Source organism: Somniosus microcephalus, unplaced genomic scaffold (assembly GCF_052327205.1).
Source record: "Somniosus microcephalus isolate GS21.2 unplaced genomic scaffold, FLI_Smic_1.0 unresolved_chr4, whole genome shotgun sequence".
Lineage (NCBI taxonomy): Eukaryota > Metazoa > Chordata > Chondrichthyes > Squaliformes > Somniosidae > Somniosus > Somniosus microcephalus.
Genome location: NW_028225182.1, coordinates 51,523,895 through 51,551,191, shown reverse-complemented (window position 1 = coordinate 51,551,191; position 27,297 = coordinate 51,523,895). Strand labels below are relative to the sequence as shown.

Sequence of the window (27,297 nt, the reverse complement as noted above, 5' to 3'; positions counted from 1 at the left end):
AGGGGGAGCGAGAACGGAGGGAGGGGGAGCGAGAACGGAGGGAGGGGGAGCGAGAACGGAGGGAGGGGGAGCGAGAACGGAGGGAGGGGGAGAGAGGGAGGGAGGGGGAGAGAGAGAGAGGGAGGGATGGAAGATGGGGAAAAAATGAGTTTCATGGTTTGGGAACTTCACTGGCAGTGTTCAAACACCAAGTGACACATTCTCCATTGCCCGCGCCCTCCCCTCTCTCCCCTCTCTCCCCACGATGTCTCAATCTGCCTCCAGCGTCTCAGAATGCGGAGCCGGGAACCAGCTGAGCAAGAGAGAAGAGATAGAACAAATGGCCAACATGCCCCACGCATCCCGGGCAGACTGAATCTCCGAGAGAGAGGGGGAGAGAGGGGAGGGGACGGGTTAATAACCTGTCACCGTGTCACGTGGGATAATTAATCTCTACGTAACCTCAGCTTATTTTAGAAAAAAAAGGAGTTGGAGATTCTGGGGGCTGAGCCCGAATCCCGTGCATTACCCAGCGCTCCGCACTGCGCCCGGACACATGACGGAACCGCGATACGCCCTCCTCCGCACGGAGCTACGGCATCTCTGGGTACAGCGCACACACCGCCGCCGTCTCCTCCTCCTCCTCCAATCACGTCTTCGCGTCCGCCGGTTTCCCCCTCCCCACTCCCTCTCTCGGTACGCGATTCCGGCCGCGGGCTGGTGGGGGTCGGGGAGAGGGTTGGTCAGCAGTCGGTGGTGATTTTCGCCGAGAGATCCTGAATGCGTCGAGCGCTACAGTTCTTGCAGAGGATGTGCCCGTCCAACGGGTAGCAGCCGCACCCCTCGCCCTCCGATGACAGGACGAAACCGCAGTCCTGTGGGGGGTCAAAGGGCACAGAATCAGTCAAAGGGACAAACGGCTGACGGACATTTTAAACACAGAACTTGCATTTCTCCAGCGCCTTTCACCACCTCAGGACGTCTCAAAGCGCTTTACAGCCAATGAAGTACTTTTTGAAGTCACTGTTGTAATGTGGGAAACGCGGCAGCCAATTTGCGCACAGCAATCTCCCACAAGCAGCAATGTGATAACGAGCACATAATCTGTTTTAGGGTGTTTGAGGGATAGATACTGACCCCAGGACACCGGGGAGAACTCCCCTGCTCTTCTTCCAAGTTGTGGCTGTGGGATCTTTTTCGTCCACCCGAGGGGACATAGAAACACAGAAGATAGGAGCAGGAGTCGGCCATTCGGCCCCTCGAGCCTGCTCCGCCATTCAATGAGATCATGGTTGATCATCCAAATTCAGTACCCTGTCCCTGCCTTCTCCCCATATCCCTTGATCCCTTTAGCCTTAAGAAATATATCCAACTCCTTCTTGAATATATTTAATGAATTGGTCTCAACTGTCTTCTGTGGTAGAGAATTCCACAGGTTCACCACTCTCTGGGTGAAGAAATTCCTCCTCATCTCTGTCCTAAATGGCTTACCCCTTATCCTTAGACTGTGACCCCTGGTTCTGGACTCCCCGACCATCGGGAACATCCTTTCTGCATCTAGTCTGTCCAGTCCTGTCAGAATTTTATAAGTTTCAATGAGATTCCCTCTCATTCTTCTAAACTCCAGCAAGTATAAGCCCAATCGACCCAATCTCTCCTCATACGTCATTCCTGCCATCCCAGGTATCAGTCTGGTGAATCTTCGCTGAACTCCTTCCATGGCAAGAACATCCTTCCTCAGATAAGGCAACCAAAACTGCACACAATACTCAAGGTGTGGTCTCACCAAGGCCCTGTACAACTGCAGCAAGACATCCTTGTTCCTGTACTCAAACCCTCGCGCTACGAAGGCCAACATACCATTTGCCTTCTTAACCGCCTGCTGCACCTGCATGTTTACCTTCAGCGACTGGTGCACAAGGACAACCAGGTCTCGTTGCACTTCCCCCTTCTCCCAATCTATTGCCATTCAGATAATAATCTGCCTTCCTGTTTTTGCCACCAAACTGGATAACCAGCACACACGCCCACCCAGCTTTGTGTCGTCTGCAAACTTGGAGATATTACATCTAGTTCCCTTGTCTAGATCATTAATATATATTGTGAATAGCTGGGGTCCCTGCCACTCAGAAAAAGTCCCGTTTATTCCAACTCTTTGCTTTCTGTCTGCCAACCAGTTCCCTATCCAAGTCAATACCTTGCCCCCAATCCCATGTGACTTAACTTTACACGCTAATCTCTTATGCGGGACCTTATCGAAAGCCTTCTGAAAGTCCAAATACACCACATCCACTGGTCCTCCCTTATCTATTTTACCAGTTACATCCTCAAAAAATTCCAGTAGATTAGTCAAGCACGATTTACCTTTTGTAAATCCATATTGACTTTGTCCGATCCTGTCACTGTTTTTCAAGTGCTCTACTACATCTTTTATAATGGACGCTAGCATTTTCCCCACTACCGACGGCACATCGGTTTAACGTCTCATCCAAAAGACACAACCTCCGACAGTACGACGCTCCCTCAGTACTGCCCCTCCGACAGTGCTGCGCTCCCTCAGTACTGCCCCTCCGACAGTGCGGCGCGCCCTCAGTACTGCCCCTCCGACAGTGCGGCGCTCCCTCAGTACGGCCCCTCCGACAGTGCGGCACTCCCTCAGTACTGCCCCTCCGACAGTGCGGCGCTCCCTCAGTACTGCCCCTCCGACAGTGCGGCGCTCCCTCAGTACTGCCCCTCCGACAGTGCGGCGCTCCCTCAGTACTGCCCCTCCGACAGTGCGGCGCTCCCTCAGTACTGCCCCTCCGACAGTGCGGCGCTCCCTCAAAACGCTCCTCCGACAGTGCAGCGCTCCCTCAGTACTGCCCCTCCGACAGTGCGGCGCTCCCTCAGTACTGCCCGACAGTGCAGCGCTCCCTCAGTACTGCCCCTCCGACAGTGCAGCGCTCCCTCAGTACTGCCCCTCCGACAGTGCGGCGCTCCCTCAGTACTGCCCCTCCAACAGTGCGGCGCTCCCTCAGTACTGCCCCTCCGACAGTGCAGCGCTCCCTCAGTACTGCCCCTCCGACAGTGCAGCGCTCCCTCAGTACTGCCCCTCCAACAGTGCGGCGCTCCCTCAAAACGCTCCTCCAACAGTGCGGCGCTCCCTCAAAACGCTCCTCCAACAGTGCAGCGCTCCCTCAAAACGCCCCTCCGACAGTGCGGCGCTCCCTCAGTACTGCACTGGAGTGTGAGCCTGGATTTTTGCGCTCAAGTTTCTGGAGTGGGACTCGAACCCACAACCTTCTGACTCAGCGTTGAGAGTCCTACCCACTAAGCCCACAGCTGACACCCAAAAGGAAAAAATTGCTATTCGGCCTGGTTGCGCCTCGCACTCCGCTGGCTGAATGCACTGAACCCTGCGGGACCTTGGAACCCCAGGGTTTAATCCCCGTTCTCACCTCAGCGGGGCATCAGTTGGCCTTGGTTTTCCTCGGGGCTCGGTAAAGGGGGAGGTGCGGGGAATCAGCCAGTGTCTCCCCCCCCACCCCGCAACCCGACTCCTAACCAGTCACAGCAGCTGGCAAGTGGATGCCTGCGGATGTTGGGCTGGGACGGGATCGGACTCTGCGGCGATGCCTCACCTAGTTCAATAGCCGCTTGCACTCTACCACCCCACCCCCACCACCACGCTCACACGTAAAGACCGGGTCAGGTGTGCTGGAGCGCGGCCATGCCCCTGGGAAATTCAGGGGGAGAAATCCTGGATGGAGAGAACGGAACAGACACAGGAACAGGAGGAGGCCATTCAGCCCCTCGAGCCTGCTCCGCCATTCAATGAGATCAGGGCTGATCTGTATCTTAACTCCATTTACCCGCCTTGGTTCCATAACCCTTAATACCCCTTACCGAATGAAAATCAAGCATTTTCAGTTTTGATATTTCCAATTGACCCCCGGCCGCAACAACTGTTTGGGGGAGAGAGTTCCAGATTTCCACCACCCTTTGTGTGAAGAAGTGCTTCCTGACATCACCCCTGAACGGCCTGGCTCTAATTTTAAGGTTCTGCCCCCTTGTTCTGGACTCCCCCCACACCAGAGGAAATGGTATGTTGGCCTTCGTAGCGAGAGGATTCGAGTACAGGAGCAAGGATGTCTTGCTGCAGTTGTACAGGGCCTTGGTGAGACCACACCTTGAGTACTGTGTGCAGTTTTGGTCGCCTTACCTGAGGAAGGATGTTCTTGCCATGGAGGGAGTGCAGCGAAGATTCACCAGACTGATACCTGGGATGGCAGGAATGACGTATGAGGAGAGATTGGGTCGATTGGGCTTATACTCGCTGGAGTTTAGAAGAATGAGAGGGGATCTCATTGAAACTTATAAAATTCTAACAGGACTAGACAGACTAGATGCAGGAAGGATGTTCCCGATGGCGGGGGAGTCCAGAACCAGGGGTCACAGTCTAAGGATAAGGGGTAAGCCATTTAGGACAGAGATGAGGAGGAATTTCTTCACCCAGAGAGTGGTGAACCTGTGGAATTCTCTACCACAGAAGGCAGTAGAGGCCAATTCATTAAATATATTCAAGGAGTTAGATATATTTCTTAAGGCTAAAGGGATCAAGGGATATGGGGAGAAGGCAGGGACAGGGTACTGAGTTTGGATGATCAGCCATGATCTCATTGAATGGCGGAGCAGGCTCGAGGGGCCGAATGGCCGACTCCTGCTCCTATCTTCTATGTTTCCATGTGAAATAGTTTCTCTCTATCGACCCGATCAACTCCTTTAATCATCTTAAACACCTCGGTCAGATCATCCCTTAATCTTCTAAACTCGAGGGAACACAAGCCCAGTCTGCGCCCCCGAGGACCGCAGCACGTCCTTACCTCACACTTGTAACAGTTGACGTGGAAGCTGCGATCGAGGGCCACAATCCGCACCGTCTCCTCCTGTCCCGCCTCCGGCATGATGGGCTTGGCACAGACAGAGCAGCGGGGAGCAAACTTCCTGTTAAAAGACAAATGGCAAAAGCACTCAGCTGGAGCACGGAGGGGCTCGAGAGGGTAGACAGAGAGAAAGTGTGTCTGCTTGTGTCGAAGAGCAAAACCAGAGCCCGTAAATATAAGATAGTCACGAATAAATCCAACAGGAACTTTGAGAGAAACTAACGCTCTCGCCTCAGAGTCAGAAGGTCGTGGGTTCAAGTCCCACTCCAGAGACTTGAGTACAAAAATCTATGTTGGCACTCCCAGTGCAGTACTGAGGGAGAGCCACGCTGTTGGAGTGGCAGTACTGAGGGAGAGCCGCACTGTCGGAGGGGCAGTACTGAGGGATAGCCGCACTGTCGGAGTGGCAGTACTGAGGGAGCGCCGCACGGTCGGAGGGGCAGTGCTGAGGGAGTGCCGCACTGTTGGAGGGGCAGTACTGAGGGAGCGCCGCACTGTTGGAGGGGCAGTACTGAGGGAGCGCCGCACTATCAGAGGGGCAGTACTGAGGGAGCGCCGCACTATCAGAGGGGCAGTACTGAGGGAGCGCCGCACGGTCGGAGGGGCAGTACTGAGGGAGCGCCGCACTGTCGGAGGGGCAGTACTGAGGGAGAGCCGCACTGTCGGAGTGGCAGTACTGAGGGAGCGCCGCACTGTCGGAGGGGCAGTACTGAGGGAGCGCCGCACTGTCGGAGTGGCAGTACTGAGGGAGCGCCGCACTGTCGGAGTGGCAGTACTGAGGGAGCGCCGCACTGTCGGAGGGGCAGTACTGAGGGAGCGCCGCACTGTCGGGGGGGGGGGGGGGGGGGGCAGTACTGAGGGAGCGCCGCACTGTCGGGGGGGGGGGGGGGGGCAGTACTGAGGGAGCGCCGCACTGTCGGAGGGGCAGTACTGTATTCACTAAAAAAAACAGGTTATCTGCTCATCTGACGGAGATGGGTGGGAAGAGGCTTGTGTGGAGCAGAAGCACTGGCATAGAACAGCTGGGCTAAATGGCCTGTGTCCACACTGTAGAATTGATGCAATTATCACATTGCTGTTTGTGGGAGCTTGCTGTGTGCAAATTGGCGGCTGCGTTTCCTACATTACAACAGTGACCACACTTCAAAAAGGCTTGAAGCGCTTTAGGATGTCCTGAGGTCGTGAAAGACGCTGTCGAAATGCAAAGCTTTCTTTCCCCAGAGAGTGGTGAGAATGTGGAACTCGCTACCACAGGGGGTGGTTGAGGCGAACAGCACAGATGCTTTTAAAGGGAAGCTAGATAAACATGAGGGGAAAGGAATAGAAGGATATGGAGATGGGGTGAGATGAAGAGGGGTGGGAGGAGGCTCGTGTGGAGCAGAAACGACGGCACGGACCATTTGTCTGAATGTGCTGTAGACTCGATACAAGTATTACGTTCTTCAGCTGGAGTTATGTGCAGAGACGGGAGAAGCTGGGGTTGTTCTCCTTAGAGCAGAGAAGGTTAAGGGGAGATTTAATGGAGGCATTCAAAATCATGAGGGGTTTCGATGGAGTAAATAAGGAGAGACTGTTTCCAGTGGCAGGAGGGTCGGTAACCAGAGGACACAGATTGAAGATAATCGGCAAAAGAACCAGAGGGGAGATGAGGAGAATGTTTTTACGCAGCGAGTTGTTGTGATCTGGAACGCGCTGCCTGAAAGGGCGGTGGAAGCAGATTCAATAGTGACTTTCAAAAGGGAATTGGATAAATACTGGAAGGGGAAAAATTCACAGGGCTGTGGGGAAAGAGCAGGGGGGGAGTGGGACTAATTGGAGAACTCGTTCAAAGAGCCGGCACAGGCACGATGGGCCGAATGGCCTCTTTCTGTGCTGTATCATTCAAAAAACTTTAAGCAGGTTGGAAATTGGGCCTCCAGACTCAGAGGCACCCTGAACCTGCCCTGGGAGTGTTTGATGGGACAGTGTAGAGGGAGCTTTACTCTGTATCTAACCCGTGCTGTACCTGCCCTGGGAGTGTTTGATGGGACAGTGTAGAGGGAGCTTTACTCTGTATCTAACCCGTGCTGTACCTGCCCTGGGAGTGTTTGATGGGGACAGTGTAGAGGGAGATTTACTCTGTATCTAACCCGTGCTGTACCTGCCCTGGGAGTGTTTGATGGGACAGTGTAGAGGAAGCTTTACTCTGTATCTAACCCATGCTGTACCTGCCCTGGGAGTGTTTGATGGGGACAGTGTAGAGGGAGCTTTACTCTGTATCTAACCCGTGCTGTACCTGCCCTGGGAGTGTTTGATGGGACAGTGTAGAGGGAGCTTTACTCTGTATCTAACCCGTGCTGTACCTGTCCTGGGAGTGTTTGATGGGGACAGTGTAGAGGGAGCTTTAATCTGTATCTAACCCGTGCTGTACCTGTCCTGGGAGTGTGTGATGGGACAGTGTAGAGGGAGCTTTACTCTGTATCTAACCCGTGCTGTACCTGCCCTGGGAGTGTGTGATGGGGACAGTGTAGAGGGAGATTTACTCTGTATCTAACCCGTGCTGTACCTGCCCTGGGAGTGTTTGATGGGACAGTGTAGAGGAAGCTTTACTCTGTATCTAACCCATGCTGTACCTGCCCTGGGAGTGTTTGATGGGGACAGTGTAGAGGGAGCTTTACTCTGTATCTAACCCGTGCTGTACCTGCCCTGGGAGTGTTTGATGGGACAGTGTAGAGGGAGCTTTACTCTGTATCTAACCCGTGCTGTACCTGTCCTGGGAGTGTTTGATGGGGACAGTGTAGAGGGAGCTTTAATCTGTATCTAACCCGTGCTGTACCTGTCCTGGGAGTGTGTGATGGGACAGTGTAGAGGGAGCTTTACTCTGTATCTAACCCGTGCTGTACCTGCCCTGGGAGTGTGTGATGGGACAGTGTAGTGGAAGCTTTACTCTGTATCTAACCCGTGCTGTACCTGTCCTGGGAGTGTGTGATGGGACAGTGTAGAGGGACCTTTACTCTGTATCTAACCCGTGCTGTACCTGCCCTGGGAGTGTTTGATGGGACAGTGTAGAGGGAGCTTTACTCTGTATCTAACCCGTGCTGTACCTGCCCTGGGAGTGTTTGATGGGACAGTGTAGAGGGAGCTTCACTCTGTATCTAACCCGTGCTGTACCTGTCCTGGGAGTGTGTGATGGGACAGTGTAGAGGGAGCTTTACTCTGTATCTAACCCGTGCTGTACCTGCCCTGGGCGTGTTTGATGGGACAGTGTAGAGGGAGCTTTACTCTGTATCTAACCCGTGCTGTACTTACATATGGAAATCCTCGATGCAGTGGATCTGGCTGGTCGCGTCCACAGTGAAGGGGATCCCATCCAGGCACCGGTGGCACACGACGCAGGTGAAGCACTGTGGGTGATAGGCTCTGCCCATGGCCCGCAGGATCCTGTCCATGATGGGCTTGGAGCAGACCGAGCATTGCTCCAGGGTGTTCTGAACAAGGCAAGACAGAAAACAATCAGAACAACCGCCCTCGCACCAAGCCAGCCTGAAATCTCTGCGTCCTAGTGTCGACTGTGGCTCAGTGTGTAGTGCTCTCTCGTCTCGGAGTCTGAAGGTTGTTGGTTCAGGTCCCACTCCAGAGACTTGAGCACAAAAATCCAGGCTGACACTCCAGTGCAGTGCTGAGGGAGCGCCGCACTGTCGGAGGGGCAGTACTGAGGGAGCGCCGCACTGTCGGAGGGGCAGTACTGAGGGAGCGCCGCACTGTCGGAGGGGCAGTACTGAGGGAGCGCCGCACTGTCAGAGGGGCAGTACTGAGGGAGCGCCGCACTGTCGGAGGGGCAGTACTGAGGGAGGGCCGCACTGTCGGAGGGGCAGTACTGAGGGAGAGCCGCACTGTCGGAGGGGCAGTACTGAGGGAGCGCCGCACTGTCGGAGGGGCAGTACTGAGGGAGCGCCGCACTGTCGGAGGGGCAGTACTGAGGGAGCGCCGCACTGTCAGAGGGGCAGTACTGAGGGAACGCCGCACTGTCGGAGGGGCAGTACTGAGGGAGCGCCACACTGTCGGAGGGGCAGTACTGAGGGAGAGCCGCACTGTCGGAGGGGCAGTACTGAGGGAGCTTTAGGCGGAGAGAGAGTGTTAGCGAGCGGGGCTTCTGATATCTGTGGAGCGTGACCGCTTACGAGACACCATGACAGACCCTGGGGGCAAGGAGTTGGGGGGGGGGGGGCGGGGGGGGGAGACTGAAAAAGATTTCAGGTTACGAAGCCAATCGCCCACAAATGATCTCATTCTTGCCCCCTCTTCCAATGAAAATATTGGTTCAGTTCTTGGAGTGGACGCGAATGTCTTTGGGACATTCTGTTACTGAGCATCCTGCTCGCTGCTGAAGTGAGCAGAGCGGCAGTAATAGGAGCGGCCTCCAGAGGGCAGCAATGGCCCAGGGTTCGAAGGCAGGCAGCGCTCGTGGGCTGAGGGATAGGTGTGGATGAGCACGGTCGATTCACCAGCACTTAATGCCCGTGTTAAAATAGCACACGTCACTGCGATATGCGTCGCCGTGCTCGAGGTAAGGCGGTCGGAAAGAGCAGGACTGACACTGGGGGCGCCCAATCCTTCCTCAACACCGTGCAGCACTGAAGACGCAGGGATTAACCCATACGGCACCTCTCGCTGGCTCAGCTCAAACTTCGATCAAGCCCTACCGAGCAGCGACGGAAGATGGCTGGGCGGGACAATCACTGGGGCAGGGCGTGTGCACCATTGTGTCTGTGCCGGCCGACAAAGAGCTCTCCAGCCCAATCCCACTTCCCAGCTCTCGGTCCGTAGCCCTGTCGGTTACGGCGCTTCAAGCGCAGATCCAAGTACTTTTAAATGTGATGAGGGTTCCTGCCTCGACCACCCTTTCAGGCAGTGAGTTCCAGACCCCCACCACCCTCTGGGTGAAGAAAGTTCTCCTCAACTCCCCTCTAAACCTCCGACCAATGACTTTAAATCTCTGCCCCCTGGTTACTGACCTCCCTGCTGAGGGAAATAGGTCCTTCCTATCCACTCTATCCAGGCCCCTCATCATTTTATACACCTCAATCAAGTCTCACCTCAGCCTCCTCTGTTCCAAAGAAAACAACCCCAGCCTCTCCAATCTTTCCTCATAGCTAAAATTCCCCAGTCCCGGCAACATCCTGGTAAATCTCCTCCGCACCCTCTGTCGTGCAATCACATCCTTCCTGTAATGTGGTGACCAGAACTGCACCCAGTATTCTAGCTGTGGCCTAACTAGTGTTTTATACAGTTCAAGCATAATCTCCCCTCCCTGCTCTTATATTCTATGCCTCGGCTAATAAAGGAGTGTCCCGTATTACTGTTAACCACCCTCCCTTTCTCTTAATAGACCTGTAAAAACCGTTTGCGCTGGCTCCTGGCAGATATTCCCCACTTACTCCAGCTGTGGCCTAACTAGTGATTTATGCACTTTACAGCCTTCTGGCCTCAACATTGAGTTCAACAATTTCAAACTATAACCCTTGCCCCCATTGTTCCTGCTGTATGATTTTGCCATTCCCATTTGCAACATTTTATCTTTCCTGCCTCTTACATAAGCACAGTATGTTCCTTCGGGTCCTTCCTCCCCTCCCACACCCCCAGCCACCGTCTCTGCATCTGCTTAAATCCTGTTCCATCTCGAACCTTTTCCAGTTCTGATGAAGGGTCCCAGACCTGAAACGTTAACTCGTTTCTCTCTCCATGGGTGCTGCCCAGCCAGCTGAATGCTTCCAGCGTTTTGTGTTTTGTTATTTTAGTGTTTTACGCAGTTCAAACACCCCTGCTCTTGTATGGTAGGTGGTACATGCACCGTAACTGACCGCGTGGTAGGAGGTACTTACGATGTAACACGACTCGCAGTAGGATTTCTTGTCGATGGCGTAGAAGGGCTGGCCCCTCAGGCGGCAGCGGCAGGTCATGCAGGTGAAGCACTCGACGTGAAACACCTGGTCCATGGCGATGCAGCCCGTCCCGTCGCCCACCACGTTCTCCCCGCACCGAGCGCAGCGCCCTGGCAACGGGAGTCGCACGTCGTCAACAAGGGACAAGAGCCCGCCAGCGACCGCAGAATACAGAACCAGTGACCGGCCGCTCGCCCACATGGTGACGGCCACGCTCAACATCCAAACACAACGGGTGGCCGTAGCTCCTCATCTCCCCCCACCCACCACCGAGGTCGAAGGTGGAAGGTCAATATCTGACCCTCCTTGTCCGGTCAGCTTATCTCAGTCACAGTGGCACAGTGACTCTGGCAGCACAGAAGGATGCCGTTCGGCCCATCATGCTATCCGGTTAGTCCCACTCCCCACGCTCTTTATCCCCACAATTCCAGCAGATTTTTCCTTTTCAAATATATCTCCAATTCGCCTTTTGAAAGTTACTATTGAATCTCCTTCCACCGCCCTTTCAGGCAGCGCGTTCCAGATCACAACAACTCGCTGCGTAAAAACATTCTCCTCATCTCCCCTCTGGTTCTTTTGCCGATTATCTTAAATCTGTGTCCTCTGGTTACCGACCCTCCTGCCAGTGGAAACAGTCTCTCCCCATTTAACTGTATCTAACCCGTGCTGTACCTGCCCTGGGAGTGTTTGATGGGACAGTGTAGAGGGAGCTTTACTCTGTATCTAACCCGTGCTGTACCTGCCTTGGGAGTGTTTAATGGGACAGTGTAGAGGGGGCTTTACTCTGTATCTAACCCGTGCTGTACCTGCCCTGGGAGTGTTTGATGGGACAGTGTAGAGGGAGCTTTACTCTGTATGTAACCCGTCCTGTACCTGCCCTGGGAGTGTTTGATGGGACAGTGTAGAGGGAGCTTTACTCTGTATCTAACCCGTGCTGTACCTACCCTGGGAGTGTTTGATGGGGACAGTGTAGAGGGAGCTTTACTCTGTATCTAACCCGTGCTGTACCTGCCCTGGGAGTGTTTGATGGGACAGTGTAGAGGGAGCTTTACTCTGTATCTAACCCGTGCTGTACCTGCCCTGGGAGTGTTTGATGGGACAGTGTAGAGGGAGCTTTACCCTGTATCTAACCCGTGCTGTACCTGCCCTGGGAGTGTTTGATGGGACAGTGTAGAGGGAGCTTTACTCTGTATCTAACCCGTGCTGTTCCTGCCCTGGGAGTGTTTGATGGGACAGTGTAGAGGGAGCGTTACTCTGTATCTAACCCGTGCTGTACCTGCCCTGGGAGTGTTTGATGGGACAGTGTAGAGGGAGCTTTACTCTGTATGTAACCCGTCCTGTACCTGCCCTGGGAGTGTTTGATGGGACAGTGTAGAGGGAGCTTTACTCTGTATCTAACCCGTGCTGTACCTACCCTGGGAGTGTTTGATGGGGACAGTGTAGAGGGAGCTTTACTCTGTATCTAACCCGTGCTGTACCTGCCCTGGGAGTGTTTGATGGGACAGTGTAGAGGGAGCTTTACTCTGTATCTAACCCGTGCTGTACCTGCCCTGGGAGTGTTTGATGGGACAGTGTAGAGGGAGCTTTACCCTGTATCTAACCCGTGCTGTACCTGCCCTGGGAGTGTTTGATGGGACAGTGTAACATAGAAACATAGAGATAGGAACAGGAGTAGGCCATTCAGCCCTTCGAGCCTGCTCCGCCATTCAATGAGATCATGGCTGATCTTCATCTGAGATCTTAGCTGATCTTACCAGTTCAGTACCCCGTCCCCGCCTTTTCTCCGTAACCCTTAATCCCCTTAGCCTTCAGAAATATATCCAATTCTCTCTTGAAAATATTTATTGAATTAGCCTTCACAGCCCTCTGTGGCAGGGAATTCCACAGGCTCACCACTCTTTGAGTGAAGAAATTCTTCCTCATCTCTGTTTTAAATGATTTGCCCGCTATTTTTAGACTGTGGCCCCTGGTTCTGTGCTCCCCTGCCATTGGAAACATTCTCTCTGAATTCAGCCTGTCCAGGCCTGCCATAATTTTATATGTTTCGATGAGATCCCCTCTCAATCTTCTAAACTCCAGTGAGTACAAGCCCAAACTATTCAATCTCTCCTCGTAGGTCATTCCCGCCATTCCAGGTATCAGCCTGGTGAATCGCCGCTGCACTCTTTCCATGGCAAGAACATCCTTCCGCAGATGGGGCGACCAAAACTGTACACAATACTCCAGATGCGGTCTCACCAGCACCTTGTACAGCTGTAGTAAGGTATCCCTATTCCTATACTCGAACCCCCTTGATATGAAGGCCAACATACCATTTGCCTTCTTAATCGCCTGTTGCACCTGCATGCTCTCCTTCAGTGACTGGTGCACAAGAACACCCAGGTCCCTCTGCACTTCCCCATCTCCCAATCTATTGCCATTTAGATAATAATCTACCCTCCTGTTTTTACCCCCAAAGTGGATAACCTCGCATTTATCCACATTATAGTGCATCTGCCACGTATCCGCCCATTCCCCCAACCTGTCCAAATCGCACTGTAGCCTCCTGACATCCTCATCAGAGCCCACCCCTCCTCCTAGTTTAGTGTCGTCAGCGAATTTGGAAATATTGCATCCAATTCCCTGATCCAGATCATTTATATATATTGTGAACAGCTGGGGTCCCAGGACAGATCCTTGCGGCACCCCGCTGGTCACTGCCTGCCACTCCGAAAACGAGCCGTTTATTCCAACTCTCTGTTTTCTATCCGCCAGCCAGTTCTCTATCCACGTTAATACTTTGCCCCCAATCCCATGAGCCTTAATTTTGCATGATAATCTTTTGTGTGGAACCTTATCGAAGGCTTTCTGGAAGTCAAGGTACACCACATCCACTGGCTCTCCCCCATCTATTTTACCAGTTACTTCCTCAAAAAATTCCAGCAGATTAGTCAAACACGATTTACCCTTTGTAAATCCATGTTGACTCTGTCCGATCCTTTCCCCATTTGTCAAGTGCTCCGCTATTTTATCCTTAATAATGGACTCTAGCATTTTGCCCACAACCGATGTAAGGCTTACTGGTCTATAATTCCCTGCTTTCTCTCTACCCCCCTTTTTAAATATTGGGGTAACATTAGCTACCCTCCAATCCACGGGTACTGTTCCCGAGTCAATGGAGTTCCGGAAGATGATCCTTAGAGCATCTGCTATCTCCAGGGCCACCTCCTTAAGTACCCTAGGATGTAGTTTATCAGGCCCCGGGGATTTGTCGGCCTTCAGTCCCCTCAACTTACCCAACACCATATCCCTAGAGATACTAATTTCTGTCAGCTCCTCCCTCTCATTAGTCCCTATGTTTGCCGATATTCCTGGGAGGTTATTTGTGTCCTCCTTTGTGAATACAGAACCAAAGTATGAGTTTAATTGGTCTGCCATTTCCTTATTCTCCATTATATATTCTCCCGAATCGGACTGCAAGGGACCGACTTGGGATTTTACCAGTCTTTTCCTCCTGATATACCGATAAAAGCTTTTGCAGTCTGTCTTTATGTTTGCTGCAAGTTTACTTTCGTATTCTATTTTCCCCTTCCTGATTAATCCCTTTGTCCTCTTTTGCTGTATCCTGTACTGCCCCCAATCTTCCGGTCTGGTGCTTTTTTTTGCCAGTTGATATGCCCTTTTTTTTGATTTTATGCTGTCCCTAATTTCCCTCGTTATCCACGGTTGAGCCACCTTTTTAGGTTTATTTTTATGCCAAACCGGTATAAACATGTTCTGGAATTCTTCCATTCTATCTTTGAATGCTTGCCATTGTCTATCCACTGTCAATCCCCCCAGAAACACCACCCAATCAATCTTACCCAATTCCCGTCTCATACCCTCGTAATTCCCTTTATTTAAGTTCTGGACCTTAGTCTCTGATTCAATTTCCTCACTCTCCATCTCGACTGAGAGCTCGATCATATTATGATCGCTCTGACCCAAGGGGCCTCGTACAAGAAGATTGTTGATAAGTCCCTTCTCATTGCACAATACCCAGTCTAAAATGGCCTGATCTCGAGTCGGCTCCTCGACATATTGGTCCAGATAACCGTCCCGAAAACATTCCAGGAATTCCTCCTCCTCAGAATTTTTACTAATTTGGGTAGTCCAATCAATATGTAAATTAAAGTCACCCATGATGACAGCTGTGCTCTTATCGCACACTTCTCTAATTTCCCTTTTTATGCCTTCCCTCACCTCCATATTACTATTTGGAGGCCTATATATCACACCCACTAACGTTTTCCTCCCCTTGCTATTTCTCATTTCTACCCATACAGATTCCGTTTCATCCGAGTTAATATCCTTCCTTTCCATTGCATTAATCCCCTCCTTTACCAGCAATGCTACCCCACCTCCCCTACCTTTTTGCCGATCCTTCCTAAATATTGTATATCCCTGGATGTTAAGTTCCCAGCCTTGCCCACCCTGCAGCCACGTTTCTGTAATCCCAATCAAATCATACTTGTTTACCTCTATTTCCACAACTAATTCATCCACCTTGTTCCTAATGCTTCTAGCATTAAGATACAAAGCCTTCAGGCTTGCTTTTTTCACACTCTCATTATGAATTAGTTTGGCCCTTTGTGTTTCTCTCCTTTGCTTATTGCTTCTCACCTTTCTACCATCTATTTCTGACTTCATATGACTTCCCTCTTTTCCACTATCTAGGTTCCCATCCCCCTGCCAAATTAGTTTAAATCCTCCCGAACCGCCCTAGAAAATATTACCCCGAGGACATCGGCTCCCTCACAGCTCAGGTGTAGACCGTCCCCTTGGTACAGGTCACTCCTCCCCAAGAACTGGTTCCAATGCCTCAAGAATTTAAATCCCTCTCCCTTGCACCACTGCTCAAGCCACGTATTTAGCTTATCTATCTTACTCTCTCTAAACTTATTAGCTCGTGGCACTGGTAGCAATCCAGAGATTACTACCTTTGAGGTCCTACTTTTCAATTTAGCTCCTAACTCCCTAAATTCAGCTTGTAGGACCTCCTCCCTCTTTTTACCTACATCGTTGGTACCTACATGTACCACGACAACTGGCTGATCCCCCTCCCCCTTCAGAATGCTCTGCACCCGCTCCGAGACATCCTTGACCCTTGCACCAGGGAGGGAGAGGGAGCTTTACTCTGTATCTAACCCGTGCTGTTCCTGCCCTGGGAGTGTTTGATGGGACAGTGTAGAGGGAGCGTTACTCTGTATCTAACCCGTGCTGTACCTGCCCTGAGAGTGTTTGATGGGACAGTGTAGAGGGAGCTTTACTCTGTATCTAACCCGTGCTGTACCTACCCTGGGAGTGTTTGATGGGACAGTGTAGAGGGAGCTTTACTCTGTATCTAACCCGTGCTGTACCTGCCCTGAGAGTGTTTGATGGGACAGTGTAGAGGGAGCGTTACTCTGTATCTAACCCGTGCTGTACCTGCCCTGAGAGTGTTTGATGGGACAGTGTAGAGGGAGCTTTACTCTGTATCTAACCCGTGCTGTACCTACCCTGGGAGTGTTTGATGGGACAGCGTAGAGTGAGCTTTACTCTGTATCTAACCCGTGCTGTACCTGCCCTGGGAGTGTTTGATGGGACAGTGTAGAGGGAGCTTTACTCTGTATCTAACCCGTGCTGTACCTGCCCCGGGAGTGTTTGATGGGACAGTGTAGAGGAAGCTTTACTCTGTATCTAACCCGTGCTGTACCTGCCCCGGGAGTGTGTGATGGGACAGTGTAGAGGGAGCTTTACTCTGTATCTAACCCGTGCTGTACCTGCCCTGGGAGTGTTTGATGGGACAGTGTAGAGGGAGCTTTACTCTGTATCTAACCCGTGCTGTACCTGCCCTGGGCGTGTTTGATGGGGACAGTGTAGAGGGAGCTTTACTCTGTATCTAACCCGTGCTGCACCTGCCCTGGGAGTGTTTGATGGGACGGTGTAGAGGGAGCTTTACTCTGTATCTAACCCATGCTGTACCTGCCCTGGGAGTGTTTGATGGGACGGTGTAGAGGGAGCTTTACTCTGTATCTATCCCGTGCTGTACCTGCCCTGGGAGTGTTTGATGGGACGGTGTAGAGGGAGCTTTACTCTGTATCTAACCCATGCTGTACCTGCCCTGGGAGTGTTTGATGGGACAGTGTAGAGGGAGCTTTACTCTGTATCTAACCCGTGCTGTACCTGCCCTGGGAGTGTTTGATGGGACGGTGTAGAGGGAGCTTTACTCTGTATCTATCCCGTGCTGTACCTGCCCTGGGAGTGTTTGATGGGACAGTGTAGAGGGAGCTTTACTCTGTATCTAACCTGTGCTGTACCTGCCCTGGGAGTGTTTGATGGGACAGTGTAGAGGGAGCTTTACTCTGTATCTAACATGCACTAACATTCCTCACGTTGAGTCCTACATTCCCCCCGGGACACTCACCAAAATACTCCTCAGTCGGTGGGTTGTTCATGTCATGGACCAGTTTCTTGGTGATTCGATCGAGTTCTTCCTCCGGTCTGCTGGCTAGGGTCTGACTCCCTCCAGGTGGCCCGTAAGAGGCCTGAGAACACGAAGAGAAACTTTAAGAACACGAAGTGGCAGTTTTGGATCAGCCTCCCCAATTTAACAGACCTGCCCCAGCTACCCACCGCCACCCTCAGCCCCGCCGCCACCCTCGACCCCGCTTTCCCACCGCCACCCTCGACCCCACCGCCACCCTCGACCTCACCGCCACCCTCGACCCCACCTCCCCACCGCCAGCCTCGACCCACCGCCACACTCGACCCCACCGCCACCCTCGACCCAACCTCCCCACCGCCAGCCTCGACCCACCGCCACCCTCGACCCCACCGCCACCCTCGACCCAACCTCCCCACCGCCAGCCTCGACCCACCGCCAGCCTCGACCCACCGCCACCCTCGACCCCACCGCCACCCTCGATCCCACCTCCCCACCGCCAGCCTCGACCCACCGCCACCCTCGACCCCACCGCCTCCCTCGACCCACCGCCACCCTCGACCCCACCCTCGACCCACCGCCACCCTCGACCCACCGCCACCCTCGACCCACCGCCACCCTCGACCCCACCGTCAGCCTTGACCCACCGCCACCCTCGACCCACCGCCACCCTCGACCCCACCGCCAGCCTCGACCCCACCTCCCCACCGCCACCCTCGACCCACCTCCCCACCGCCACCCTCGACCTCACCGCCTCCCTCGACCCCACCGCCACCCTCGACCTCACCGCCTCCCTCGACCCCACCGCCTCCCTCGACCCCACCGCCAGCCTCGACCCCACCGCCTCCCTCGACCCACCGCCACCCTCGACCCCACCTCCCCACCGCCACCCTCGACCCACCGCCACCCTCGACCCCACCATCAGCCTTGACCCACCGCCACCCTCGACCCAACCGCCAGCCTCGACCCCACCTCCCCACCGCCACCCTCGACCCACCTCCACCCTCGACCTCACCGCCTCCCTCGACCCCACCGCCACCCTCGACCTCACCGCCTCCCTCGACCCCACCGCCTCCCTCGACCCCACCGCCAGCCTCGACCCCACCGCCAGCCTCGACCCCACCGCCAGCCTCGACCCCACCTCCCCACCCTCGACCCCACCTCCCCACCGCCACCCTCGACCCCACCTCCCCAGACGCCACCGCCACCCTCGACCTCACCACCACCCTCGACCCCACCGTCAGCCTTGACCCACCACCACCCTCGACCCCACCGCCACCCTCGACCCCACCGCCACCCTCGACCCCCCGCCACCCTCGACCCCACCCCCCCACCGCCACCCTCGACCCACCGCCACCCTCGACCCACCGCCACCCTCGACCCCACCTTCTCATCATATCAACAACCACAACTTGTTTGTATACAACATATTTAACGTAGTAAAACGTCTCAATGCGCTTCACAGGAGCGATTATTAAACAAAACTTGATACCGAGCCATGTAAGAAGATATTAGGACAGGGGTAGCCTTGAAGCACCTTGGGGCGTTTTATGACATTAAAGGCGCTATATAAATGCAAGTTGTTCTTACCTTTGGGAGGTGGCTGGTGGTAGTTGGCGGGGGTGGTGGTGGAGGGGGCAGCTCTTCGCTGTAGCCGCCCTTCTTGCCGGCAAACTGCGGGTACTGGCCCGGCGGCTTGGACCCGCCACCGTAGAATGCAAGCTCCGGCCTGCGGGCGCCGTACATTCCCTCGGGGCTGTAGGGGGGGTCCGGGAGGCTAGCGGCACCTCCCGCGAAGTGCGCAGGCGGGTACCAGTTCGGAGGCGTCTGAGCGGGCTCTGGGGCCGAGGCATACGACGGCTCAGGGTACCTGGCTTGGTTGGCCCGGTAGGCCGGCTCGGGGTGCTGGTGGAGGTAGGCCTGTCGCGGAGGCGGAGGCCCGTAGGCTTGCTCGGCCTGGCGGCCTGGCTGCGTGTAATTCGGCACCGGCTGGGCCACTTTGACCTGCACGTTGAAGGCGGGGCCGGTGGACGTCGAAGCTGTGGTGTAGGAGGCTGCCACGGGCTGAGGGTAAGGCCTTGGAATGGAGGCAGAGGTGTAGGCCGCAGGCTGAGGCGACGAGGTGGAGTAGGCCCCAGGCTGAGGCGACGAGGTGGAGTAGGCCCCAGGCTGAGGCGACGAGGTGGAGTAGGCCGGCTGAGGCGACGAGGTGGAGTAGGCCCCAGGCTGAGGCGACGAGGTGGAGTAGGCCCCAGGATGGGTCGCGCTGCTGTAGGCCGGAGGGTGCGAGGCGTTGCCATAGGCAACTGGCCTCGAGGTGGAGAAGGCCTCAGGCTGCCCAGGTGCCTTTGTCGCCATGGTAACAGAGGGCTGAGCCATCGGTTTGTAGGCGGGCAATTGTTTGGGTGCGATGGTGGCCGGCTGGGGCAGAGGCTGGGAATGATAGGAGGCCATGCCTGGAACTATGCCACTGTCATAGTTCTGCAAAAGAAAAAAAAACACATTATACAGCTGGAGACCAGAGAAAAATGGCCAAAAAATAATTATTACATCCCTATGATAGAATCATAAAATGTTACAGTGTGACTCTGGGACCCCATCGACCTGACCCGACGCTGTGACCGGCCGGGTGCGTGCTAGCGGCACCTGCGTCTCACCTGTCTGGGCCGGGGATGGAATGGCGAGTTATTCTCCATGTCGGCCAGCATGCTGGTCAGAGAGTCGATCTCAGCGTCGATGCTCGAGGGACGATTCATGGGCTTCTCCAGTGGTCTCGCCTGCAAAACAAGAAGCACTCCCTCAGTACCGCCCCTCCGACAGTGCGGCGCTCCCTCAGTACCGCCCCTCCGACAGTGCGGCGCTCCCTCAGTACCGCCCCTCCGACAGTGCGGCGCTCCCTCAGTACCGCCCCTCCGACAGTGCGGCGCTCCCTCAGTACCGCCCCTCCGACAGTGCGGCGCTCCCTCAGTACTGCCCCTCCGACAGTGCGGCGCTCCCTCAGTACTGCCCCTCCGACAGTGCGGCACTCCCTCAGTACTGCCCCTCCCGACAGTGCGGCGCTCCCTCAGTACTGCCCCTCCGGCAGTGCAGCGCTCCCTCAGTACTGCCCCTCCGGCAGTGCGGCGCTCCCTCAGTACTGCCCCTCCGACAGTGCGGCGCTCCCTCAGTACTGCCCCTCCGGCAGTGTGGCGCTCCCTCAGTACTGCCCTTCTGGCAGTGTGGCGCTCCCTCAGTACTGCCCCTCTGGCAGTGTGGCGCTCCCTCAGTACTGCCCCTCCGGCAGTGCGGCGCTCCCCCAGTACTGCCCCTCCGGCAGTGTGGCGCTCCCCCAGTACTGCACCTCTGACAGTGCGGTGCTCCCTCAGTACTGCCCCTCTGGCAGTGTGGCGCTCCCTCAGCACTGCCCCTCCGGCAGTGCGGCGCTCCCCCAGTACTGCCCCTCTGGCAGTGTGGCGCTCCCTCAGTACTGCACCTCTGACAGTGCGGTGCTCCCTCAGTACTGTCCCTCCGGCAGTGTGGCGCTCCCCCAGTACTGCCCCTCCGACAGTGTGGCGCTCCCTCAGTACTGCCCCTCTGGCAGTGTGGCGCTCCCCCAGTACTGCCCCTCCGACAATGTGGCGCTCCCCCAGTACTGCCCCTCTGGCAGTGTGGCGCTCCCTCAGTACTGCACCTCTGACAGTGCGGTGCTCCCTCAGTACTGCCCCTCCGACAGTGTGGCGCTAACTCAATTGAGCTCTGACTACCAGAGAAGGAAAAGGACGAGCAGAGGTCTGTAATCTCTGCCCTCACCCTCCTACTGTTTGGTTCACGGGTCCGTTATGAGAAATCTCCTCAATCAAAATCTTTTAAAAAGATTATTAAAAAAAGTGTCGAAGGTTAAGAGGGTGATCTAATCGAAGTGCTGAATAAGAAAAGAATTAGGAGCAGGAGTCGGCCATTCGGCCCCTTCGAGCCTGCTCCGCCATTCAATAAGATCATGGCTGATCTTCTACCTCAACTCCACGTGCCCGTACTATCCCCATATTCCTTGATTCCCTTAAGATGATTAAAGGAGTTGATCGGGTGGATCAAGAGAAACTATTTCCTCTGGTGGGGGGAGTCCAGAACAAGGGGGCAGAACCTTAAAATTAGAGCCAGGCCGTTCAGGGGTGATGTCAGGAAGCACTTCTTCACACAAAGGGGGGTGGAAATCTGGAACTCTCTCCCCCAAAAAGCTGTCGAGGCTAGGGGTCAATTGAAAATGTCAAAAGTGAGATTGATAGATGTTTGTTGGGTAAGGGTATTACGGAACTGAGGCGGGTAGATGGAGTTAAGATACAGATCAGCCATGCTCTAACTGAATGGTGGAACAGGCTCAAAGGGCTGAATGGCCTCCTCCTGTTCAAAAACCTCTTCCAGAATAATCCGTTCACATGCAACAGGGTCCAGCAGAGATTTACCAGGTTTTTTAAAGTCCGTTTTTATTGCCAATTATAAACACGAGTGATTTTTAACGTTAAATTGAGAAATCCAGTAACGGAATATTTTTGATTGTGAAATGGCCGTCCCTGTCACCTTCACTTGGCACAGCCAGCGACTGAGCAACTACACACACTACACAGCACCCCACAGTCCAACAGCCCCACTGTGGATTCGGCCTGGGGATAAGACGCCGAACCGCCTGGACTCGTCCCCACCACATCGTGGAATCCTCACCTGCATCTCGTGGGCCACTTGAGGCTGGGCGTGGCTCCAGGATACCGGGGTCCTCTCCTCCCTGCCGCCTGGCCCCAGCGGGTAGCGATGCTCTCCGGACATGGCCAACAGGGGCTGCAGCGTTCTGGGATCCTCGGCACAGCACTGCGAAATCAGTCCCACTGGGAAAACACAAGCAGTGTTGTTACAAGAGCATTGCGGCTACAAGAGCAGGTCAGAGGCTGGGTATTCTGCAGAGAGTGACTCACCTCCCGACTCCCCACCATCTACAAGGCACAAGTCAGGAGTGTGATGGAATACTCTCCACTTGCCTGGATGAGTGCAGCTCCAACAACACTCAAGAAGCTCGACACCATCCAGGACAAAGCAGTTCGCTTGATTGGCACCCCATCCACCACCTTAAACATTCACTCCCTCCACCACCGGCGCACCATGGCTGCAGTGTGTACCATCTACAAGATGCACTGCAGCAACTCGCCAAGGCTTCTTCGGCAGCACCTCCCAAACCCGCGGCCTCTTCCACCTAGAAGGACAAGGGCAGCAGGCGCATGGGAACACCACCACCTCCAAGTTCCCCTCCAAGTCACACACCATCCTGACTTGGAAATATATCGGCCGATCCTTCATCGTCGCTGGGTCAAAATCCTGGAACTCCCTCCCTAACAGCACTGTGGGAGCACCTTCACCACACGGACTGCAGCGGTTCAAGAAGGTGGCTCACCACCACCTTCTCGAGGGCGATTAGGGATGGGCAATAAATGCTGGACCTTACCAGCGACGCCCACATCCCAGGAATGGAAGAATTTCTTTTAAAAGCACCTGCGGGGTGTATGCAGTGTGCAATGTCCCCTCTCAATGTTTTAATCCCCCTACGGGGGCCCTTGAAATTTGCTGCGCATGCTCCGGATCTCTTCCAGCGGCAGCACTGCTGAGCGGCCTGCGCGGAACCTCGCGATCTGTGCACGGCCACGCACCTTATGGCGAGCATTGGTGGCGTGCGTGTTTAACTTTACAGGCTCGACTCAACTTCCAAAGGACATTAGTACCTCAGGACGTCCCAAAGCGCTTTACAGCCAATGAAGTACTTTTTGAAGTGTAGTCACTGTTGTAATGTAGGAAACGCGGCAGCCGATTTGCGCACAGCAAGCTCCCACGTAAGGACTATTTTAGTGATGATGGTTGAGGGATAAATATTGGCCAGGGCACAGGGGGGTGTTGCTCCCCTGCTCTTCTTCGAAATAGTGCCCTCGGGATCTTTTACGCCCACCCGAGAGCAGACGGTGCCTCGGCTTAATGTCTCATCTCAAAGACGGCACCTCCGACAGTGCGGCGCTCCCTCAGTACTGCCCCTCCGACAGTGCGGCGCTCCCTCAGTACTGCCCCTCCGACAGTGCGGCGCTCGCTCAGTACTGTCCCTCCGACAGTGCGGCGCTCCCTCAGTACTGCCCCTCCGACAGTGCGGCGCTCGCTCAGTACTGCCCCCTCCGACAGTGCGGCGCTCCCTCAGTACTGCCCCTCCGACAGTGCGGCGCTCCCTCAGTACTGCCCCTCCGACAGTGCGGCGCTCCCTCAGTACTGCCCCTCCGACAGTGCGGCGCTCCCTCAGTACTGCCCCTCCGACAGTGCGGCGCTCGCTCAGTACTGCCCCTCCGACAGTGCGGCGCTCCCTCAGTACTGCACTGCGAGCGTCTGCCTGGACTCTGTGCTCGAGTCTCTGGACGGGGACTCGAACCCACCACCTGCTGACCCAGGCGAGTGCGCTGCCCACTGAGCCACGGCCCTATTTCCATAACTCAGTTACCTGTCGGGAGTCACTGGATCGAGATCGGGGGCTGAGGTCGCGGTCGATTTATGGACTCTTATTTTCGAATCACCTGTAAACATTCACCACCCCAATTCCACCTGACCTGGAGGGCATCAACTCTCTGTTTGAATAGGACGCTCTCCCCTGGTGCTCTTTGGAGCAGGAAGCTGGGGTCTTAACACGGGTCCCAACAGGAATTCATCGCATCTTCAGACACCAGCCTCTCTTTATGGGACGGGTGAGCAGGGAGGCTGGGCTGGAGCAGATCGCCAGTTCTATGGGCCCTCAGAGTGTGTGGCAGTCATTATAATTCCTTCAAAGTTTCTATGTCCTTGTAAGGAAAAGACATTCCTTCAGCAGGAGAGGCATTCTCCAGGCGTGCCGTGGAGATTAACCCTCGCAGTACTGAGCCCAGAAACTACCGTGCAAAGGCAGTGCGCGCTACTGAAGCCCACAGGGTCCCGAGTTCCACTGCTGGCCTGCCTGACCTCAGCCTGGGTAGTAGTTAGGGCGCTGACCTTTAGCTTCCCGGGGTTCAGGAGGGGGCAAGTACCTAAGAAATAGGAGCAGGAGTCGGCCATACGGCCCCTCGAGCCTGCTCCGCCAGTCAAGAAGATCCCCGCCCGTTCCCGTTCTGTTATCCCGTGGTTCCCGAAGAGTCCAAAAATCGATCGATACGTCAGCCCCCGATCACGATCCAGTGACTCTGACAGGTAAATGAGTTCAATGGCCTGTCGAGACCCATCTCAAAAACGGCCATTCGGGCGAGGCGAGTACCTCAGGAGTCGACGCCTTCAGGAGAGCAGAGGGAATAGGGGAGGAACTTTCAGTGGGGAGAAACCAAATATCACTTCAAACTAAACCGGGACAAGGGAACGGGGGGGGGGGGTCAAGACTGGGAAAGAGGAGAATTTGGGACTAGTGCCAGCACAGTTGTTCAGTCACACACACAGCGATCAACAATTGAGGGGGGCGTAAAAGATCCCACGGCCACCATTTCGAAGAAGAGCAGGGGAGTTCGCCCCGGTATCCCGGCCAATATTTATCCCTCAACTAACATCACTAAAACAAAAACCAGAGTATTTGGTCATTACCTCGTTGCTGTTTGTGGGAGCTTGCTGTGCGCAAATTGGCTGCCGCGTTTCCTACATTACCACAAGTGACTACACTTCAAAGAAAAGTACTTCATTGGCTGTAAAGCTCTTTGGGACGCAAGTCTCTCTTTTCTATCGTGGAAATCACGTTAAAGAAAGGTAGCAAGGACTAGAATCCAGATCACAAGACAGGGCCCGATACCCTTCTGCTACTCCTCACTGAACCAGGAATCCATCCAGTTCCTTGTTGACTGCTCCATCTGTTCCCATTTAGGGTGCGAGGTACCCCCCCTCCCCGCTGCAGGTGCGAGTTTTAGCGATGTTAAACTGCACTGTCCCTCGGACACCAGCCACCCTCCAAGACCTCCCCCATGTGCCCACTCTTCACGTGCCAGCCCCATTCACAACTCCTCAGATAATGAAGCAGTCCATGCCCGCATGCAGCAAGACCTGGATGACGTTCAGGCTTGGGCTGATAAGTGGCAGGTAACATTTGTGCCACACAAGTGCCAGGCAATGACTATCTCCAACAAGCGAGCTTCTAACCACCGCCCCTTGACATTCAACGGCATTACCATCGCCGAATCCTCCACCATCAACATCCTGGGGGGTCACCATTAACCAGAAACTTAACTGGACCAGCCACATAAATACTGTGGCAACAAGAGCAGGTCAGAGGCTGGGTATTCTGCGGCGAGTGTCTCACCTCCTGACTCCCCAAAGCCTTTCCACCGTCTACAAGGCACAAGTCAGGAGTGTGATGGAATACTCTCCACTTGTCTGGATGAGTGCAGCTCCAACAGCACTCAAGAAGCTCGACACCATCCAGGACAAAGCAGCCCGCTTGATCGGCACCCCATCCACCACCTTAAACATTCACTCCCTCCACCACCGGCGCACTGTGGCTGCAGTGTGTACCATCTACAAGATGCACTGCAGCAACTCGCCAAGGCTTCTTCGGCAGCACCTCCCAAACCCGCGACCTCTTCCACCTAGAAGGACAAGGGCAGCAGGCGCATGGGAACACCACCACCTCCAAGTTCCCCTCCAGGTCACACACCATCCTGACTTGGAAATATATCACCGATCCTTCATCATCGCTGGGTCAAAATCCTGGAACTCCCTCCCTAACAGCACTGTGGGAGTACCTTCACCACACGGACTGCAGCGGTTCAAGAAGGAGGCTCACCACCACCTTCTCAAGGGCAATTAGGGATGGGCAATAAATGCCGGCTTTGCCAGCGACTCCCACATCGAGTGAAAGTATTAAAAAAAACTCAGACTGCTCCCATCCTCATCCAACGACCCTCTGTCCCCCCGAACATTGGTCCTTCCCCTAGCCCAGGGGGTGGCGAAGCCAATGGTGACCCCCACCGCTGCCTGGGTCCCCCCCGCTGGTTGGAGCCGCCCGCGGTGCGCGCCACACCGGGTACCTTAATGCGACGCCGTGTATCGCGGTGGCCCTCCCGCGCTCAGGCTGCCATTTTGCTCGTACGAGTCGTACTTAGGTTGGAGCGCGGTGGCGGGGGGCGAATTTCTGCTGGTGCCAGTGGCTGGCGGGCGCGGAGATGGAGGCGGAGAGGGCGGCTGCCGCTGGTGCGGGAAGGCTCTCTGCAAGGCGGCTGCTGCTACTCTTTGGGGGAAGCCAGGTCAGGCCGGACGACAGCAAATCCTACTGGGTCACAAAAACAAAGAGCCACCATTAACTCCCGCGTGCAACTTACCCGACGAGACGGCACAAAATCTCTGCTTTACAAACTGCAGAACTGACCAACATTCAACTCCCGGCAACCTTCCTTTACTCCAGTAACAGAGAGAGTGCGAGAGAGGGAGAGGGAGAGAGAGGGGGAGGGAGAGGGGGAGGGAGAGAGGGAGAGAGAGAGAGAGAGAGAGAGAGCATTAGAGGGGCAGAAAGACAGGGGGAGGGAAGAGAGGGAACGAGAAAGCAAGCAAGAGACAGAGAGCAAGTGAGAGAATGTGAGAGAGGGAAAGCAAGACAGAGAGAGCGAGAGATAGAGCGAGAGAGAGATATAGGGGCAGCAAGACAGAGTGGGAGGGAGCGAAAGAGAGAGAGAAATGAAGGGAGAGTGAAAGAAGAGCAAAAGGAGATAAATAGTGCACGAATAGGGGAGAAAGAATGAATGAACAAGACAGCGTAAGTGTGAGAGAGAAAGTGAGAAAATGAGTGAGGAAAACAGATTGAGTTAAATCTCAAGGCCAGGAACAGTCGGTTTGAATCCTGCACAAAACCAAATTTGGAAGTTTGAGAATGCAGGCGTCAATTACCCGCGAGCGAAAGCCCCTCTTCACCTTCCTATTCCCCCACCCCGCCTTTTTATCTACACAGGATAAAGGAATCAAGAAACTTAAACCAACATCTTCTCTCGTTGCCGACACAAACAGGCCTCCCAGATCCGCCTTCCTCTTTGGAAGTGACTGC

General features: G+C 54.7%; 1 protein-coding gene across 7 annotated transcripts; it reads right to left on the bottom strand.

The window, feature by feature from the left end:
• LOC147091085 (thyroid receptor-interacting protein 6-like) lies at positions 1 to 27,297 on the bottom strand. 7 transcript variants are annotated; one of them, XM_085977543.1, is made up of 10 exons: positions 27,234 to 27,287; positions 26,291 to 26,532; positions 21,960 to 22,120; positions 19,922 to 20,041; positions 18,855 to 19,745; positions 17,247 to 17,367; positions 10,763 to 10,932; positions 8,190 to 8,368; positions 4,842 to 4,962; positions 1 to 854 (listed from the first exon to the last, which is right to left on the bottom strand). In XM_085977543.1, exons 3-10 carry the CDS (start codon positions 22,059 to 22,061, stop codon positions 723 to 725), a joined length of 1,836 nt encoding a protein of 611 aa, XP_085833669.1. In that variant the 5' UTR covers positions 22,062 to 22,120; positions 26,291 to 26,532; positions 27,234 to 27,287; the 3' UTR covers positions 1 to 722. The 7 variants fall into 7 exon arrangements, with proteins under 7 accessions (XP_085833669.1, XP_085833670.1, XP_085833673.1 ...); XM_085977544.1 differs by having other exon boundaries at positions 26,291 to 26,529; positions 27,234 to 27,286; XM_085977547.1 differs by lacking the exon at positions 26,291 to 26,532 and having other exon boundaries at positions 27,234 to 27,297.

Bases quoted from the DNA above. Each gene is read 5' to 3' on its own strand.
- LOC147091085 (XM_085977547.1), bottom strand. From the start codon at position 22,061: ATGTCCGGAGAGCATCGCTACCCGCTGGGGCCAGGCGGCAGGGAGGAG. The intron at 20,042-21,959 runs GTGAGGATTCCA...CTTGTTTTGCAG, and splicing joins AAGTGGCCCACGAGATGCAG to GCGAGACCACTGGAGAAGCC. The intron at 8,369-10,762 runs GTAAGTACCTCC...TGCCTTGTTCAG, and splicing joins ACTGCGAGTCGTGTTACATC to AACACCCTGGAGCAATGCTC.